General features: G+C 45.3%; 1 protein-coding gene across 3 annotated transcripts in view; it reads left to right on the top strand.

Annotated features, from left to right (window-relative positions):
• farp2 (FERM, RhoGEF and pleckstrin domain protein 2) overlaps nucleotides 1–17902 on the top strand; it is a 125766-nt gene that overhangs the window by 7356 nt on the left and 100508 nt on the right. For all 3 annotated transcript variants that reach the window (XM_070883224.1, XM_070883223.1, XM_070883226.1), the window contains exons 2-5: nucleotides 5518–5560; nucleotides 9715–9793; nucleotides 11787–11884; nucleotides 15759–15867. In XM_070883224.1, the coding sequence (XP_070739325.1) occupies nucleotides 5518–5560; nucleotides 9715–9793; nucleotides 11787–11884; nucleotides 15759–15867 (329 nt within the window). The remainder of the gene's footprint in view (nucleotides 1–5517; nucleotides 5561–9714; nucleotides 9794–11786; nucleotides 11885–15758; nucleotides 15868–17902) is intronic.

Below are 17902 nucleotides of genomic sequence, written 5' to 3'. Positions count from 1 at the left end.
GCGGCCATTGATCGTGTTGACCCGCTGTACATCGGTGTCCCGGGTACTGTCCCCACCGTCTTCTGGTCCACTTTCCGACCCATCCGATTCGTATACCAGCCGAGCTGCCGTTTTTTTGCACATGCGGGCCAAATGCCCTGTATATTCACAGTTCCTGCAAACAGCCTGCTGAAATCGACATCCCCTTGATGAGTGCCCACCCCCACACCTCCAGCACAGACTGCTTCTATTGTTCCCAAAGAATGAGCTGCGTCTGGCTGATCTCTCGAGTTTCTCTCAGTTTGTAGTTGATTGCTCACATTTGGGTTGATGAGGTGTGAACGGCCATTCCTGTGGCCCTTGATGGCTTCCTGCGCCACTGCCTGCTGTCGAGAGCCTGTTCTCCTGGTTTTGTCTGTGTGTGGGGGTAGCAGCTTGTTTAATGCTGTGAACTTCTAGCTCCGATGTTTCGTTAGTTGTCGTACCTGCATTGTAAATCAACCTCATTTCTTCTTCCCCTACCAAGAATGCCTGTGCAACCAGTGCTGCTGCCTCTAAGGTCAGATTCTTGGTCTCTATGAGCTTTCGGAATATGCCTGCGTGGCCTATTCCTTCAATGAAAATGTCCCTTAGCATTTCTCTCCTCAATTCATCGGAGAACTCACATAAACTAGCCAACCTCCGAAGTTCCGCCACGAAGTCGGGTATGCTCTGGCCCATACAGCATCTGTAGTTGTCGAACCTGTGTCTGGCCATGTGTAGGCTGCTCGCTGGTTTCAGGTGGTCTCTTACCAGTGTACTCAATTCTTCAAACGACTTGCTTGCTGGTTTCTTGGGTGCCAGCAGATCCTTCATTAAAGCGTATGTTTTCGAGCCACAGCTGGTCAAGAGATGTGCTCTTCTCTTTGGTTACAAATCTTTGCTGGAGCCTTTCTATAAAGTCCTCCCAATTGTCTCCAGCATTGTACTTTTCATCTGATCCGTTGTTCGCCATTCTGTGGATTCTGTAATCCCTTAACTCATCGCCACTGTAAAGTCCTGTCCCCTCAATACAGATTCACACGAGGCATGTAGTGAAGTCAAGGTCACTCTGGACCTGCACCTTTATTTCACAGCTCTGGAATGCTGCACTTGCCTGAGACCTGTCCTTATATACCTGTCTCTTGCAAGTGCACCCCCTGGTGATAAGGTATGCTGGTGGTTACAGGTCATATCTTATTAGTCATGTATAGCATATTAGGATACAGTTATATATAATAATGTAAGATACATGACAATTTTTAAATGAGATTTTTGGATAGAGTAATTAAAGGAGCAAATATGGTCAGAAGAAGGATTTTGAATTGTAGCTTATTTTTCATCTCATGTTACTGTGTGATTCAAAACTAGATGGGAGTAGTAGTGTGCGGCCAAGTGATGGTAACTGGCACGAGTACAGCCTCAACGGAAATGATTTTAAATGTTGACACTGAAGATACCTTTTAATACTCAGTATCAAAGATTCTCCTGTTTCGAAGAATGAGAGGTGATCTCATTGAAACATACAAAATTCTTAAAGCTTGACAGGGTGGATGCAGGGAGGATGTTTCCTCTGCTTGGGAAGTCTAGAACCATGGGTCACAGTCTCAGAATAAGGGGTCGGCCATTTAAGACTGAGATGAAGAGAAACTTCTTCACTCAGAGGGTGAGGAATCTTTGGAATTCTCTACCCCAGAGGGCTATGGAGGCTCAGTCGTTGAGTATATTCAAGGTAGAGATCGCTAGATTTTTGGATTTTATGGGGATAGTGCAAGAAAGTGGAGTTGAGGTCAAAGATCAGCCACGATCTCATTGAATGGCGGTGCAGACATGAGGGGCCGAGTGGCCTACTCCTGCTCATAGTTCTTATGTTCTTGTGTTATTCCCCAAACGGATAGGTGGGCACTTGTCTTGCATCACTGGTGCTGATCCAAGTTTTGATCGGTCCCCAGGCTGTACGTTGACGAGGCATCATTTCAGCTCAAGTCATTGACTTCAAGGAGGGTATTTAAATTAAATGATTTAATTTTCTAAAGTTATATGCTATTGATATCCGGTTTACCGTAATCTGTCCGTAGAGTTCAAAGTGACAGTAAAAAAAAAAACAATGTAAGCAGCATTCTTCTTAACAATAGCAGATCTCCCTTGGTCCTGCTCATGCTAACTTGGATAATGCTTGGCTCCTTGTGCTGGGTGAAAGGTGGTGGGGGAGGTGGACAAGTGCGTTGATCCCTCCTGTGTGTGTGTGTGTGTGTGTGTGGCGGGGGGGGGAAGGAGAGAGAGAGAGAGAGAGAATGTTCTGTAAATGTGTTCTGCTAAGGTGTACCTTTAGGATCACAAAGTCTAACTGAGTAAACGTGGCTTATGTCAATAAGGGTTTAATTATTGCTTAGTCAGGAACGACTGGAATGCTCAGATCAAAAGCAGCCTGCATTTGTAATAAATTGTGGGAACAGCAGTGTTGGAATGCCATAAAACAATTGTCCCATGTTAGCTGAGCAATGTACTACAATTTCAATGGCAAATACTGCCATGCAAATGCTGTTTGCTGTTTAACTAGTACAGGCTTTTGCAGCCGAGCCACTTGTTTTTTTTAAACCCCCTGGGGAGGGAGTGGAAGGACTCTCCTTCACCGCTCTCCACTCCTTCAGCCGCCGCACAGGCACCAGGCCCTTATTCCACCTCCCTGTATATTGCTGTTCTGAGTGCCCATTCTCTTCCCCAGTCTCTCCTAAAGTTTGTCACTCCTGTCCTCTGACCCAACTCCCATCTCCTGGCCTTCCCTCTCCTTATCCCAACGCTAAGCATCCCTACATCCAGCACTGCCGACCTAGCCTGCCATCACCATCCCACTTCATGCATTCTATATCTCTGATGTATATATAAAATTACCATTACTGGTTATATAGAGCCAGTACAAGAAACATCAAGGGGGAGGGAAGGGGGGGGCGGAGGGAGGGAAAGGGGGGGGAGGAGAGGGGAGGGGGGGGAATAGGAGGCTGAAGGGGGGGGAAGGGAGGAGGGGATTGAGGGAGTGGAGGGCTGGGTGTCGCACTGTCAGGATGCTGCCTCTAGGACCCAGATTCAAATCCATTTCCGATATCAGCGTATGATGATGACTGATGTGCTGTTGAGTTTGGGGACTGTTCCGTCCAGTCCGTCATCATCATCATAGGCAGTCCCTCGAAATCGAGGAAGACTTGTTTCCACTCTAAAAGGTGACTCGACAGTCCAATATGGGAATTACAGTCTCTGTCACAGGTGGGGCAGATAGTGGTTGAAGGAAAGGATGGGTGGGGAGCGTGGTTTACCGCACGTTCCTTCCGCTGTCTGCATGTGGTTTCTGCTCTCGGTGATGAGACTCGAGGTGTTCAGCGCCCTCCCGGATGCTTTGGGCCAGGGATTCCCAGGTGTCAGTGGGGATGTTGCACTTTATCAAGGAGGCTTTGAGGTTGTCCTTGAAACGTTTCCTCTGCCCACCTGGGGCTCACTTGCCGTGTCAGAGCTCCGAGTAGAACGCTTGCTTTGGGAATCTTGTGTCCGGCATGCGATCGATGTGGCCCTCCCAACGGAGCTGGTCGAGTGTGGTCAATGCTTCGATGCTGGGGATGTTGGCCTGAGCGAGAACACTAACGTTGGTGCGTCTATCCTCCCAGGGGATTTGCAGGATCTTGTGGAGGCAGCGCTAGTGGTATTTCTCCAGCGCTTATCTTCCAGTTCAAGTGAGAGTGTGTCCACAGTGCAGAGCACTGTCTAGTTGAGCACAAATTGGCAATTTGATTGAGGTTTCTGCAGTGGTTGGTAAATGGACTGTTGCAATGGGAGCGGCTGCAGGTAGGAGAAGGATGCTTTTCTGAGGGTTTGTATTGAGGTGCGTGGTTGGGTGTAGAGAGCTTTGCTGTATAATAAGTTCTGTAGTATTGACATTACGTGCAAGTTTGTCAAAAATAATTGTGGGAAAAATGTTCTGACTACTGTTTGGTACTCTTGTTTTACATTTTACCTGCAACTAGTGTAACTATAATTATTCTACCAGTACTAACTGAATAGAATGGGATGTGGTGAGATTTGTCTACAGTGCCTGATGTTTTAACCAGAATTTACATTTGGGTGTTTCCATACAAGTGGATTTGACTAGTTCAGCCGCCGCCTTCTAAAAACAAAACGCAGCTAAGTAACAAAACCCGCTTAGAGAGCAAGCAAGCTACAAAGTTTGCATCTGCTTGTTGAAAAACCCGGCCTACATGGAAAAAGTGAATGCCGTGGGGGGGGGGGGGGGGGTTTCTGGGGATTGCTTGATTGCTTTTTCAGCTGGACGCTGAGAGGGGCTTGAGATGACGATAAACGATCTTAATGTCAGCGACAGGGGAAAGTACTGGACAAACCATGAGGTTTTGACTAGCTCATTTCCAACGACACTCTCATAGTGCAGTAATTTTGCCAGGAATATGCTACAAAATGAAATGCTGATTGCAGTTCTGCCAGTTCTTGTATTCACAATTGATCCTATCTACAAATACAAAAATGGTGCATGCAGTTCACATCTCCTGGTTGTCGCACTGAACTTTGTCATATTCCCAAAGAATGAGGGGATTGAAGAAGGCAGAACACAATTTCTGCAATGACGGTATATGACCTTGCCCCCTGTTCGCTTACCAGCAGCAGCTCTTATTAATTCATCGTTTACTGAACATCACTTAAGTGAGCTTTATGTTTTCAATGATGATCCTAGAATAAGTCAGTAAAAATGTGTTCCTCCTCAGGCAATCTGCTGAGCGATTGACTACTTTACTGATTCTGAGCCCTCCAGCTCCATTGTGTAATGGTCTAACTGTCAGTGGCCATCACAGTGGTGTTAGTTCAGCAAACCTCCATCTAGCCATTGAATTGGGAGCTGCGGGGGGGGTTGGGTAAGGAGCTATGACATTAAGTTCATGTTTTCAGTGAGGGTGTTTGGAGCAGGCCAGGAAATTGTTGTATGTCACTTGCACCAGTATTTGTTGGAATATTTGCACCACAATAATGGTGTAAACCGTAGATGCAGCATCATTACAGGCGCAGGTTTTCAGCAAATTCAGGTCCGCCGATTCAGTGATCTTAAAATTTGTCTTGCACATCGGGAAATCACATATGGGTGTCTGGTGCATAATTCCTGAGCGCTACCCACATTTACTTTTCCCCCGTGAGTATCGGCTCCCGATGATGCAGCAGTTCCTTCACTGTAAGTTTTAAAGTGTGGATGTGTGTGTTGCTATATTCAGACACAGTTGCCATCTCGGAGATGGCTGAGATGACGTTGAGTGTCACTACATTTACGATGTGAGTGATGTACATTTTTAACATTTCACAGCGCATAGTGCTGTATAGCACTAATGGATCCGAATTCTGTGGGATTACTCTGGCCTCCAAACTTGTGCATCTAGGAGTTTTATGGGTATAGCTGAATTGTCATTTCATTCTCATTAATCTTTTTATTTTGAATTCACTCGTCAGTTTATTCCATGTTTTCTTTTCGTTTAGATTTGGCTTGAATCTGCAAAACTTATTGTGAAACAAGTGCAAAGTAAGTGCTTTTGTGTTTGTTTTTGTTTTTTCATTCCCCCACCCCATCTCCCCAAAGCTTTTGTCCTGTGCATTTTGTACTCTGCTAGCTCCTTCTGTGTTCCAGCTTGAATTGTAGTGTTGGCCACAAGAATATCTTGCAGCAAAGAGAGTTGCTATCACTTGGTTTGAACCTCATGCTCGGTAGATGTCCAGCGTGCGATCAAAGGTGTCCCTGCCTCGCATTACTCTGCTTTCTGATAGCATTGGCAATCAGTCCAGCTTTGACTTTGTGTAAGTTTGGATGGTGACCAGTCCAGACCCTGCCAACATTGAGCTGTGTGTAGTCTGCCGTCCCAGGAAAGGGAAGCAACACTAGGACATATCTCAACGATGCACGATGGAGCATCTGTGCAAGGGCAGTGAGATTCACACTAGTGTAGCACAGCTGCTTGCTCTTGGAGTTTTGGGGTTACAGATGGCGTGTTTGGGAATCTACTTTATGCTATGCAGTGAGACTGGAGCAAGCTGTTAGAGCCTCGCTGTACAATTGGTCAAGGAGAAGGTTAGAAAAAGTCCTGCAGTGGTTACAAAGCTGTAACATAATCGAGGGATTTGGTCTTCCATACACCGGACAGTGGATAATGTTAATTAGTGTGGGGAGTGGGTGCTTGTGACATATTTCCTAACTCAGCTGCATGTGAGCGAGTGAGGAAAAATTTAACAATCTTTTTTTATTTAAATGAGGCATACCGAGTTTCCTTATGGATAAATCTGTGAGTGGTGCTTGAGCAAGTTGTAGCTCAGTATTGTAACCCAGGGCAAAAGTTACTGAGGACCCCTAGAATAAATCGATGAATTGACTCCAACCTGCTGAAAAAGAGTTGTCATGGCCCGGATATATTTGGTGTGTATTGCTATGCTAATATTCTTGCATGAATGTCTAACTGCATCAGCACAATTTTTTCTCCTCATTACCAACATCAGTAAGGGACCTGTAATCATCAGTCACTTGTCCTCATGTTCTGCCGCTTATAGACTCATAGTATAGTACAGCTTGGGAGGAGGCCATGCAGTCCATCGAGTCTGTGCCACAATTTAATGGTCCTGCTGGATTTGTCACTTTCCCATGGATATAGTGTGGACATTTCACATGCCCCATATTACCCACGCTTTAGAGAGGTCCTCGTGACAACATTGATCAAAGTTTGCAATCTGATCACCATCTTGTAGTCCAATCCCATTGACTGCAGTTCAATGGTCCTCATAATTTGGCTTGTAAGTCATTTGTGGTTCACGCTCTCTTCACTTGTAGCCTTCAGCAGACCTGCATCTCTGACCTTTCTGGTTGTAGGATTGAGTTGGAATTTACTGCTCTCTTTTTGCTGACCAACTTTCACATAGCAAGTGATGGGGCCTGATTTAAACAAACAAAATAAAACTGGGGCAAGCTGGATGGCACAAGCAGGCTGAATCAAGGCTGCAATTCACCCCAGACTGATGCAATGAGAGTTTGTTCTCTCGGGTCCTACGCAAAGTGAGTTTGAGCGGTTCCTAGTGGCCTCGGCCTAGAGCACAAAGCTGTTCCTAATTCGGCACTAATTGGCAATGTCACTCGGACCCCATAGTGACCTGGTGTGGGTAATGGAGAAAATCTCTCTCTCTCTCTCTCTCTCTCTCTCTCTCTCTCTCTCTCTCTCTCGAGCAGTCGGATATTGGGGCTGAGGCATGTTATTAAGGAAGAGTAGGAGGAGCTGAACTCTTAATCCTGCACCTGACCTGGAAGAGCTTGATGCTGACACTGGATGTCCAAAATGGAGAGAGTTTTATTCTCCAGCACCAAAATCCCTCGCCCTAAGCAGAAATATAAAAATAAACACACGCATACACTCTTTAATCAAACCATTGGTCTTGGTGTGCGATAGAGTCTGGGCTCCATTCCAGAACTATCCTCAGTGGCGTGACTTGAATCAAAGCCTGGCAGTGAGAGATGGCAGGTCCCATCACTCAATTGTGAACTGTGTTATAGCATTTTGAAGAGTGACCCTGAAGCAAGACACTAGCTAGGATTACAGGCATGCCCCTGCTGCTGCTCAAGAATGGTCCACCAAATTCAAGATGTGCCTTGCCAGGAATGGTCATAATATAAGAAGCAGGAATAGGCCATACGACCTTTTGGAGCCTGCTCCGTCATTCAATAAGATCATAGCTGCACTTCGATCTCGACTCCACTTTCCTGCCCGATCTCCATTTCCCTTGATTCCCCTAGAGTCCAAAAATCTATCTCTGCCTTGAATATACTCAACATCCACAGCCTTTTCAGGTAGATAATTCCAAAGATTCACAACCCTCAAGGTAAAGAAATGTCTCCTCATCTCCGTCTTAAATGACTGACCCCTTATCCTGAGACTGTTACCCTAGTTCTCGACACTCCAGCCAGGGGAAACAACCTCTCAGCATCTACCCTGTCAAACCCCCTCAAAATCTTGTATATTTCAATGAGATCACATCTCATTCCTCTAAATTCTAGAGAATATAGGCCCAATCTACTCCATCTCTCCTCCAAGGACAACCCTATCATCCCAGGAATCAGTCTAGTGCACCTTTGTTGTACCGCCTCTAAGGCATGTTTGTTCTTTCTCCGATAAGGAGACCAAAACTGTGCACGGTACTCCAGGTCTGGTCTCATAATTGTTACCTGCATGCTAACTTTGTTTTTTGCTATACGAGGACATCTAAATCTCTCTGAATAGCAGCATTTAATAGTTTTTCACCATTTAAAAAATATTCTGTTTTTCTATTCTTCCTACCAAAATGAATAACCTCTCATTTCTCTACATTATACTCCGTCCGCCACCTTATTGCCCACTCACTTAACCTGTCTATATCCCTTTGCAGGCTCTCTGTCCTCCTCACAGCTTACTTTCTCACCTAGCTTTTTTATTGTCAGCAAACTTGGATACATTGCACTCGGTCCCTTCATGTAAATCATTGATATAGATTGTAAATAGTTGAGGCCCAAGCACTGATCCTTGCGGCACCCCGCTGGTTACAACCTGCCAACCTGAAAATGACTTGTTTATCCCTACCCGCTGTTTTCTTTCTGTCTAACCAATCCTCTGTCCATGCTAACATATTATCCCTAATCCCTAATCCCATGAGCCCTTATCTTGCTCAACAACCTTTTATGTGGCACCTAATCAAATGCCTTTTGGCAATCCAAATATGCTACATCAACTGGCTTCACTTTATCTATCCTGCTAGTTACATCCTCAAAAAGCTCTCAGAAATCTGTTAAACACGTATTCCCATTCAACTCTGAGTGATTGATGACTCTGTTTTGGAAGGTCCTGATTAATGCCATCCTGTATTAAATCAAGAAACAAAGTGCATCAACGTTGTCTCCATTTATTTCTCAGGAGCTGATTATTTATGTATGCAAAATTAAATAGAATGTGTGGCGTTGTTCCGATTCTTGTTTTAACCTTCTTACCATGGATTATTAGTTTTCAAATCTGGATCATTTGTATGGGTTAATCCCCACTCCCTATGCCGTTGAAAGTGTCTGTCCTTGTATTGAGATCTAAGCAAGCAAACAGCAGAGCCTGTCTGGTAATTGCCTTTAGGTGCCAGATTCTCTCAGACCGGCATAAATTCCCACTCCCAATCTTCGAAAGCAGCAGGGCTTTAGGGCAGACCCCGTAATTCCAATGTAATATTAATTGCATTTCTTAAACTGTCAACAAGCAAATGATTTAAAGTGATATACAAGTTATGACGGGATGTCTTTTACTTAACTCCTTGAGCAGATTAGATATTTTTGTCTGAGTGTGCATTGTGTTTCATTTCCCCCGCAAGCTTGTTACCAGGGAGACTAAAACTTTACCACAGTTGTGTTGGGACAGGTTGCTAAATTCTCTTTGCACAGTGACTGAGTTTTAAAGTGATAAGACACCAAAACTTGAGACAAAAATGGATTTTCTCATGTGGGATCATGCATCTTTAAGTAGGTCACCTTGACCTGCGTGTTGGTTGTGTTTGTGGCCAGTTTTTTCTAGGCCCTGCCTGTATTAAAATCATACCTTTGGTGTTTGGCACACCCGGGTGAGTGCTTCAAAGCAAATTTAATCCTCAGTTTTTGTGTGTGTGTGTGTCTCTCTCTCTCATTCTTTACAGGACCAAAGAACACGGTGTTCAGGCTTTCTGTTAAGTTTTTCCCCCCTGACCCTGGCCAGCTACAGGAGGAGTACACAAGGTAATGAGCGGCACTGGGATGTATTGTAACGGATGATTCCCGCAGCACTCTGTGATGCACAATACAATTATCCCGCTAGTCTTATTCTCAAAATTTAATCTCTCGATGGTGGTTAGAAAACTTTTAACCCTTGGTGGTCATTGATACAAATGTCCTTCGTACAGCAGTGTGCTTCTGATTAGTTTTGCATTTTCCCCCATACTGACGCCTGGCTGCATTGAATATTTGAATCACATTGTCTTGCATGCTTTTCTTTTTGTTTATAACCGTACTCCTGCCCAAAAACAGGAAGAGTGCAAAATCCCAGGTTGAAGCTGTGTTCGGTTCACCTGACACAAGCTGGTGAGAGGATCAGAATAGACAAATCATGCTTAAGATTAACTTTGCTTAGCACATTTCCATTCATGGATGTTTTTATTGAGCCCAGGGTTGCCCCATGATACACAGGCAGCTGATCTTGTTCCACTCGTGGATACACCCACCCCTCTCCCTACTCGAGGCAAGTCCATGGAATTAAGAGGAAAGTGGTGCTTCTGGATGCAGAATTTGCTCAGTGACGGGAAGCAGAAGGTGCTGGTGGATGGGTGTTTTTCAGACTAGGTGGTTTGCAGTGGTGTTCCCCAAGGGCCAGTTTTTGGGTCCATTATTCTTCATTTTTATAAATGACCCAGACTCTGGTTTAGGGGAGCAGCATTATAAACCTTGCAGATGATGCAAAATTTGGCAACGTAGTAGATAGTGATGAGGATAGTTGTAGACCTCAGGCTGAGAGACAGGGGCAGAAGCATGGCAGAATGGAGTTCATTGGGGAGAAGTGTGAAGTGATGCACTTTGGGAGGACTAATATAGAAAGACAATACTATAAATGGCACAATTTTGAAACGTGAAGATGAGCGGAGAGAGCTTGGTGTCCATATACTCACATCCTTAAAAGGTGGCAGGGCAAGGCATATGGGTTAATTGGGTTTATAACTAGAGGCATAGAATATAAAAGGAAAGAGATAATGCTCAAACTTCATAAATCACTGGTTAGGCCTCAGCTGGAGTATTGTGGACCATTCTGGGCACCGCACTTCAGGAAAGATATAAAGGCCTTAAAAAAGGATACAGAGGAAGTTTACCAGGATGTTTCCAGGGATGAGAGACTTCAGTTATTTAGGACTGTTCTCCTTGGAGAAGGTTAAGAGGTGACCTCATAGAGATTTGCAAGATGATGGAAGGGTTTGATAAAGTAAATAGAGAAAAACTATTCCCTCTGGCGAGTGGATCAACAACCTGAGATCCTAGATTCAAAATCATTGGTAAAAGGTTGAGAGGGGAGCTGAGGAGAATTTTTCTTAGAGTTGTTGGGACCTGGAAGGCTCTACCTGAAAAGGTGGTGGATTCTGATTCCATAAATAATTTTAAAAGGGAGGTGGACAGCGACTTAAGGATGAGGAACTTACAGGGTTACGGACAAAAACCGAGAATGTGGGACTGAAAACGACTGCTCTTTCACAGAGCCAGCACAGGCCCGACCGGCCGAAGAGCCACCTCCTGTGCTGGAAGTTCCTATGATGCTCAGCTCCCAATCCACTGATCCCCAGGTTGATTGTGAAAATCATAAGCAATTGTAATATCTAAGGAAATCACATTTCAGACACTGTCCTGGCTGAACTCTGCCTCATCCCGTGTTCTCCCTCAGGTTTTCTAACAGCTGGTGCAGCTAGCTTGTGCCTTTCTGTAGAGAGTGACGGGCTGTTTATCTAAAAGGGCCATGGCCGATGTTACAGATCACTGTATCTGATGCAGGATCGTAGAGTTCTGTGACACTAGACCGTTGAAAGGTGCTTTATCCTGAAAATAAATAATAATTTGAAAGCAACCCTGGTTTGATGAGCAGGTGGACAAATGTTAAAGAATTAGACACCTGGTTGTGATGCTGGGTGTGTTGTGGTGCATTCGAACTCATATGAGAAGCCATCTATATAATGTGTTCATTTTCCATTTCCAGATACTTGTTTGCACTGCAGATTAAGCGGGACCTGGCAGAGAATAAAATCATGTGCAATGAGAACACGTCCGCACTCATCATCTCCCATCTCTTGCAGTGTGAGTGTTGAAGCTAAACAAGACACTGCCACCTACAGCTCACCAATGCTATGTAAATGCAATAGATGCATTGCTGTGCAAGGAAGATGTGCTCATTGCTGACGGTACCAGTGCCTTTGGCATAGATTGAAGTCAGTTAGTACCTAAAGCCCCAAATTGATTGTGGCTGGCGAGCCTTTTTAACCCCTTACTCTTAAAACATCATTTCGGAATGGCCCACCACAGCAATCTAGTTCATTACTAGTTGTTTAACAATTAGTGGCTGCTTTCAGCAGCATTTTTAATGCTGCGTTTGCATCATTCGACCATTGAATGTTATCTGTGTAGATTTGAGATTCTGGGAAAATGAGTTGGCAAAGCAGACAATTGTTTTTTTAAACAGTAGGGTGAAGGAAAAATCTGGTGGAATGGTGTTTTGGGGGTTTCAAAGGACCAAAAGAGGATCGTTTTGAAGGACACGGAACATAACAGCATCAAAATAGAGACATAAGAAAAGCTGTGATGGAGAGAGTTCGGAGCTAATGGTGAAAGAGATTGCCTATGAGGCAACTAGCTTTTTCCTGTACTCGGTCTAGGAGTATGAGAAGGGCACAGGAAGAGACTGTCCAGATTTGGGAAGAGTATTGATGTTTTAGAGAGTTAAGTTTTTGAGGGGGGAAATAAGTGCTTGGCGTGAAAGAGTTAGCAGCAAAACTTGCATTTATACAGCAAGTTTAACATGGAGAAACTTGCCCAAGGTACTTCCCAGAGGAGATAACTGAATAGTGGAACGTTTATGGGTGGTCACCAAAAGCATGTTGGAATCGATGAGTTTGGATAAGTTGTTTCGAGACAGTGGGAGATGAAGCAAAGGGGAGGGTTTTAGTAAGGGAGTTCCATAGTGTCGGGCTGAGGCAGTCCAAAACTCTGCTACCAATGATGGAGCAGAGGAGCAGGAGCGGGATGTATAAGCGACCAGGATTGAAGGGCACACAGGTGAACGAGATCACTCGGAGGATGGGGCAAGATTCTGGAGGAGTTTGTTGATGAGCGTGCAGATTTTGAAATTGATGTGTTGGGGAACACCCAGGATTGAAGTGATGGGCAAACACAAAACCGTCTTCCAAAGACCGCATTCGTTCTGGAGGAAATGTGGAACATGACTTGAGCTCAGAGGAGCTAATGAGCCTAAGATGGAAGTTTTTAGATAAAGGGCTAAGGGTAAAACCATTAAAGGCAAGAAGCAGCAGCTGATCATTAGGCTCAACAACAACAACAATTTGCATTTATATGGTGCCTTTAATGTAGTAAAGAATCCCCAGATGCTTCACAGGAGCGTAATCAGACAAAGAGAGACACCGAACCAAAGGAGGAAATGTTAGGACGTTTGACTAAATGTTTGGTCAAAAAGGTAGGTTTTAAGGGGTGTAATAAAGGAGGGGAGAGGCGCGAAGAGGTTTAGAGAGCGAATTTACGAGCTTAGGTCCTCCGCAGCTGAAGGTATGACTGCCAGCGGTGGGGTAAAGGGAGTGGGGGAGGTTCCTAGAGGCTAGAATTGGAGCAATACAGAGTTCTTGGCAGGTTGCAAGGCTAGAGAATACACAGTTGGGGGGGGGGGGGGTGGTGCGTTTCGAGGCCATGGAGGGATTTAAACATAATTTTGCACTAGAGAATACACAGTTGGGGGGAGGGGGGGGGGTGCATTTCGAGGCCATGGAGGGATTTAAACATAATTTTGCAATCGGTGGTGGTGGATTGGGAGCCAATGTAGATCAGTGAACGGGACTTGGTACGGGTTAGGATATGAGTAGCAGAGTTTTGAATGAGCTAAGGTTTATGGAGGGTGCAAGGTGGGAGGCCAATAAGGAGAGCATTGGAGTAGCCGAGTCTGGAGGTAACAAAAGCATGGATGGGGGTTTCAGCAGACGATGAGCTGAATCAGGCAGAGACGCATGATGTTAGAGGTGGAAGTAGGCGGTCTTTGTAATGGAGAGGATATGGGGTTGGAAGTTGAGCTTGATCAAACAGAATGGCAAGGTTTCAAGTCTGGTTCAGCCTGAGACAGTGGCTAGGAAGAGGGATGGAGTTGGTGGTTGGAGCAAGAAGTTTGTGGGGGGGACCGAAGATAATGGATTTGGTCTTCCCAATGCTTAGTTGGAGGAACTTTTGCTCATGCAGTACTGGATGTCGGACAAGCAGCGTGACAAATCAGAGACAGTGGAGGGGTCAAAGAGTTGGTGGTGAGGTAGAGCTGGGTGTCATTTGCGTACATGTGGAACATGATGATGTGTTTTTGTATGAAGTCACAGAGAGGCAACATGTAGATGAAAAATAGGATGAATCCTTGGGGGGACCCAAGACTGAAGTGTGGGTGCGGGAAGAGAAGTTATCGCAGAAGATTCTTTGTGACTGGATAGGTAAGGTTGGAACCAGGTGAAGATAGTCCCACATAGCTGGACAGTGGAGGATGATGTGGTCAATTGTGTCAAGAGCTGCAGTCAGGGTGAATAGGCACTAATGTCCCTGTCACTGAGGATGCTATTTGTGATTTTGATTAGGGGCATTCAGTGCTGTGACAGGCATAAGCCTGATTAGAGAGGTTCGCAAATGGAGTTGAGAAAGATGGGCATGGATTTTGGAGTCGACAACACGTTCATGGATTTTGGAGAGGAAAGAGGGGTTGGGGATGGGGTGATAGTTTACAAGGACAGAGGATTCAAGTGCATCTCTTTTTTGGGTGGGTTGGGTGATGGTTGATTTTGAAAGAGGGGGACAGTACCCGAGGAGAGGAGAGCTGTTTACAATATCAGCTAGCGTGAGGGCAAGGAAGGGAAGTTGTGTGGTCAGCAATTCAGTGGGAATAGGGTCAAAAGCTGAGGAGTGGCAATTGTGTCTTTGAAAGAGATGAGAAATGCCTCATTCAGGTTCATGGCAGCAACCAAGATGTAGTGACTGAACCGACAGAGCAAGGAAATGACAGGCAGAGACCAAGATGTAGTGACTGAACCGACAGAGCAAGGGAATGACAGGCAGAGACCAAGATGTAGTGACTGAACCGTCAGAGCAAGGGAATGACAGGGAGTGGGCACTGCTTTTGCTTCTCCAGGTCAATCTGCCTCTTCACCATTGCCTGGCCTCGCACTCCAGCTCCTTCTGGTGGGAGTGAAGGTCTCCCTCAGCCGGCGGGACCTGGCCTGGAGCCGTATGATGTTTGAGGCCAATTTATTTTTTAAAAAGACTGAATGTTCAGATGAAGAGTGGGGGAGTGATTTGTTCTCATAGTCACCCCCATCACCCCTGTGCTTGCTGACCTACATTGACTCCTGGTCTGGCAGCGCCTCGATTAAAAAAATTCTCAACCTTGTGTTCAAATCCTTCCATGGCCTCGCCCCTCCCTATCTGAACTCCTACAACCGTCCAAGATCTCTGCGCTAATCATATTCTACCCAGTTTGCAGAGTGCTGCTACTTCTGGATTCTAGTCTGATCACTTGTAGTTCAATACATTGGATCAAAAACAGTTGTGGTGCCACGTTAATTTTGTTACCTCGCTTCCATTTAATAAATTGTACTATATTTAAAATTTCTCATTATTATAACATTCTCCATATATATCCTTCTCTCTTATCCTTATCCTGCCCTACTTTAGTGTAATCAAATTGAATATAATTCAAGCCCCATGTATAATATAAGGCTCGCAGATTTATTTATACATCCTGGAGTTGTTGTTCCCACAATTTAGAGCGGACCCGCCCTGGATTATTGGTGGTGATCCCTAATCCCACAACCGTTGTGTGTGAAACCTGAAATGGTCCATGATGGCATGCTTGACCTTCTGTCATTCTGATCAGTTGCTGCATCACTAAAACACGTGTTCTTCCTCCGTCTCTTTCTAGCTGAAATTGGGGATTGCGATGGAGATCTGGAGTACCTTAAGAATAACATACTCTTGCCAAACCAGAATATGTTACAGGAAAAGATTATAGAATTCCACTGGAAAAACCTGTGAGTGTTGTTTGTCTGAACCAGCTGCTAGCTCTTGGGTTTTGTTTGTGATCAAAATAAAACCCCAATCAAGCGTTCTTTCTCTTATCTAGTATCCTTCAGTGTGTCAATTTATGCAGCATTTTTATCCCTCTTACCTTTGCCATAGCGAGGAGGTTTTTCCATCAATAATGAGCTGTTGCACACTTGACAGGATGAATGGAGAAGCAATACATAGTTTGTATATCACCGCTTTCTTCTCAAAATCTTTTGCCTCAATGCTATGGGCAGGAGCAATCAAACATGCACCTTTAGGACAAGCTGTGAGGTCTCCTTGCATGTGTTTCTGATTTACCTGGCACTGGAAAATGGCTGCTCTTCAAAGCTGCTTGTCTGGTACAGTGCACTGTTGATCAAAGAGCTGAATGCTTTAGATTGACATAACTGAAGTTTTTAAATGGGGGCAAAAGTATTCTTAGTTTGTCTGTAGCATTTTTGAACATAAAGGATCCATTTCTCAGTCATGTTTTTTAGGAAAATAAAATGCTGGAATTGTATGAAGTGTAAAGATCTGATTATAAATTGTTGAGGTCAATAAAACTGATTCCTTTGTGATGAAGATTATCACTACCTGCACTCTCGCTCCCTTTTCCGCCACAGCACTCTGCATCTCTGCAATTGGCAGTGACCGATGCTGGGGTACATTTGCAGTGATACTTGTAGCTTTTCCCCCCCACATTCCCCACTACTTCTATCCTGAAGCTGGTGATTGCTGGAGTGCAGATGCCTGCAACTCACTGGTGTCTCTGCTGAATGGACTATTTTCCATGTCTCCATCATCATCATAGGCAGTCCCTCAAGCGAGGATGACTTGCTTCTGCTTGAGTTCACAGATGTTTCAATGAAAGACCCGATATTCCAGTCCTGAACTCCAGTTGAAGGGTGGAAGATGCCTGTGTGTGGATTTTTTTAAAGTGTGGTGACTGTTGCACACCAGCCACCACACGGGCTTCACAGAGCTAGGCCTTTATCCAGTGGCAAGGGTTAACCAGGACGACTGGAGACCAGCTCTGCTGCACGGACCTAGTGCGCACAGTGTGGGCTGGCCTGTGCTGTCCCTGGGCCCTCGGCTCTTCTGGGGCCGGTACCCTCATTTGCTGCATCTCCGCCACGATCTCTCGCCGCTCCTCCGCCACAAACACCATGATCTCTCTCCGCTCCCCCCAGCCGATGTTCTTGCCCGTGCTCCAAACGGCGACCTGGGTTTTAGTGACGTCACCCAGTCGTCCACCTGGAAATCGTCACACATTTGTAGCAGCTCGTGCTGGAAGTTATAGTGGTGTGCCACTCCAGCTCTTTTATGTCCCCGACCTGCGGAGGGGATGGGAGAGTGGGGGATACATGGCAAAATGACAAACCAGACCTGACATTCTCCTCGCTTGACGTCTACACATGCATTTTCCAATCAAAGTTACAGGATAGTGATCAGGAGTGGGGAATCTGGCAGTTGAAGCATCCCCTCAGCTGTCCTGTCCTGTTTGAGATTGGCTGGTTCAGCACTGATCAGGTTTCGGTCCTGTGAAAATAATGTCCCTCCCACATTACATAATGTGTTTAGCTGCGGCATCATCTGGGAATCCCATTATTTAGTCACGTGATGCTTGGGAACATCAGTGTGTTCCACCATGGCAGCAGATCATGATATTAGAAAGTCAACTATATTACTCTGGGAAATTGCTGAGCGAAGCTATGCGCCTCCACAGAAAATCATACCGATTAAAACTGTAAAGCTACATACAAAGTGGAACATTTCCCCAAGGTACATTTGACAGATCGTAACCAGAGCATCTCTTGCACTGGGTACCCTTCCCACCTTTGCACCTTCATTTTGGGAATCCCTCAAAGATCTATCCTGGCCCCCTGCTCTTCCTCATCCCCTTGGCGCCATCATCCACAGACATTTTATCAGGTTCCAGATGTATGCTGGCGACGCCCAGTTCTACTGCCACCGCCTCTCTCGACCCCTCTGCTGCCTGTTCTCAGACTGCTGCCTGAT

The sequence above is a fragment of the Pristiophorus japonicus genome, chromosome 6 (assembly GCF_044704955.1).
Source record: "Pristiophorus japonicus isolate sPriJap1 chromosome 6, sPriJap1.hap1, whole genome shotgun sequence".
NCBI classification, from domain to species: domain Eukaryota; kingdom Metazoa; phylum Chordata; class Chondrichthyes; family Pristiophoridae; genus Pristiophorus; species Pristiophorus japonicus.
Note: the sequence above shows the minus strand (reverse complement) of the source record. Positions and strands in the feature narration are given on the sequence as shown.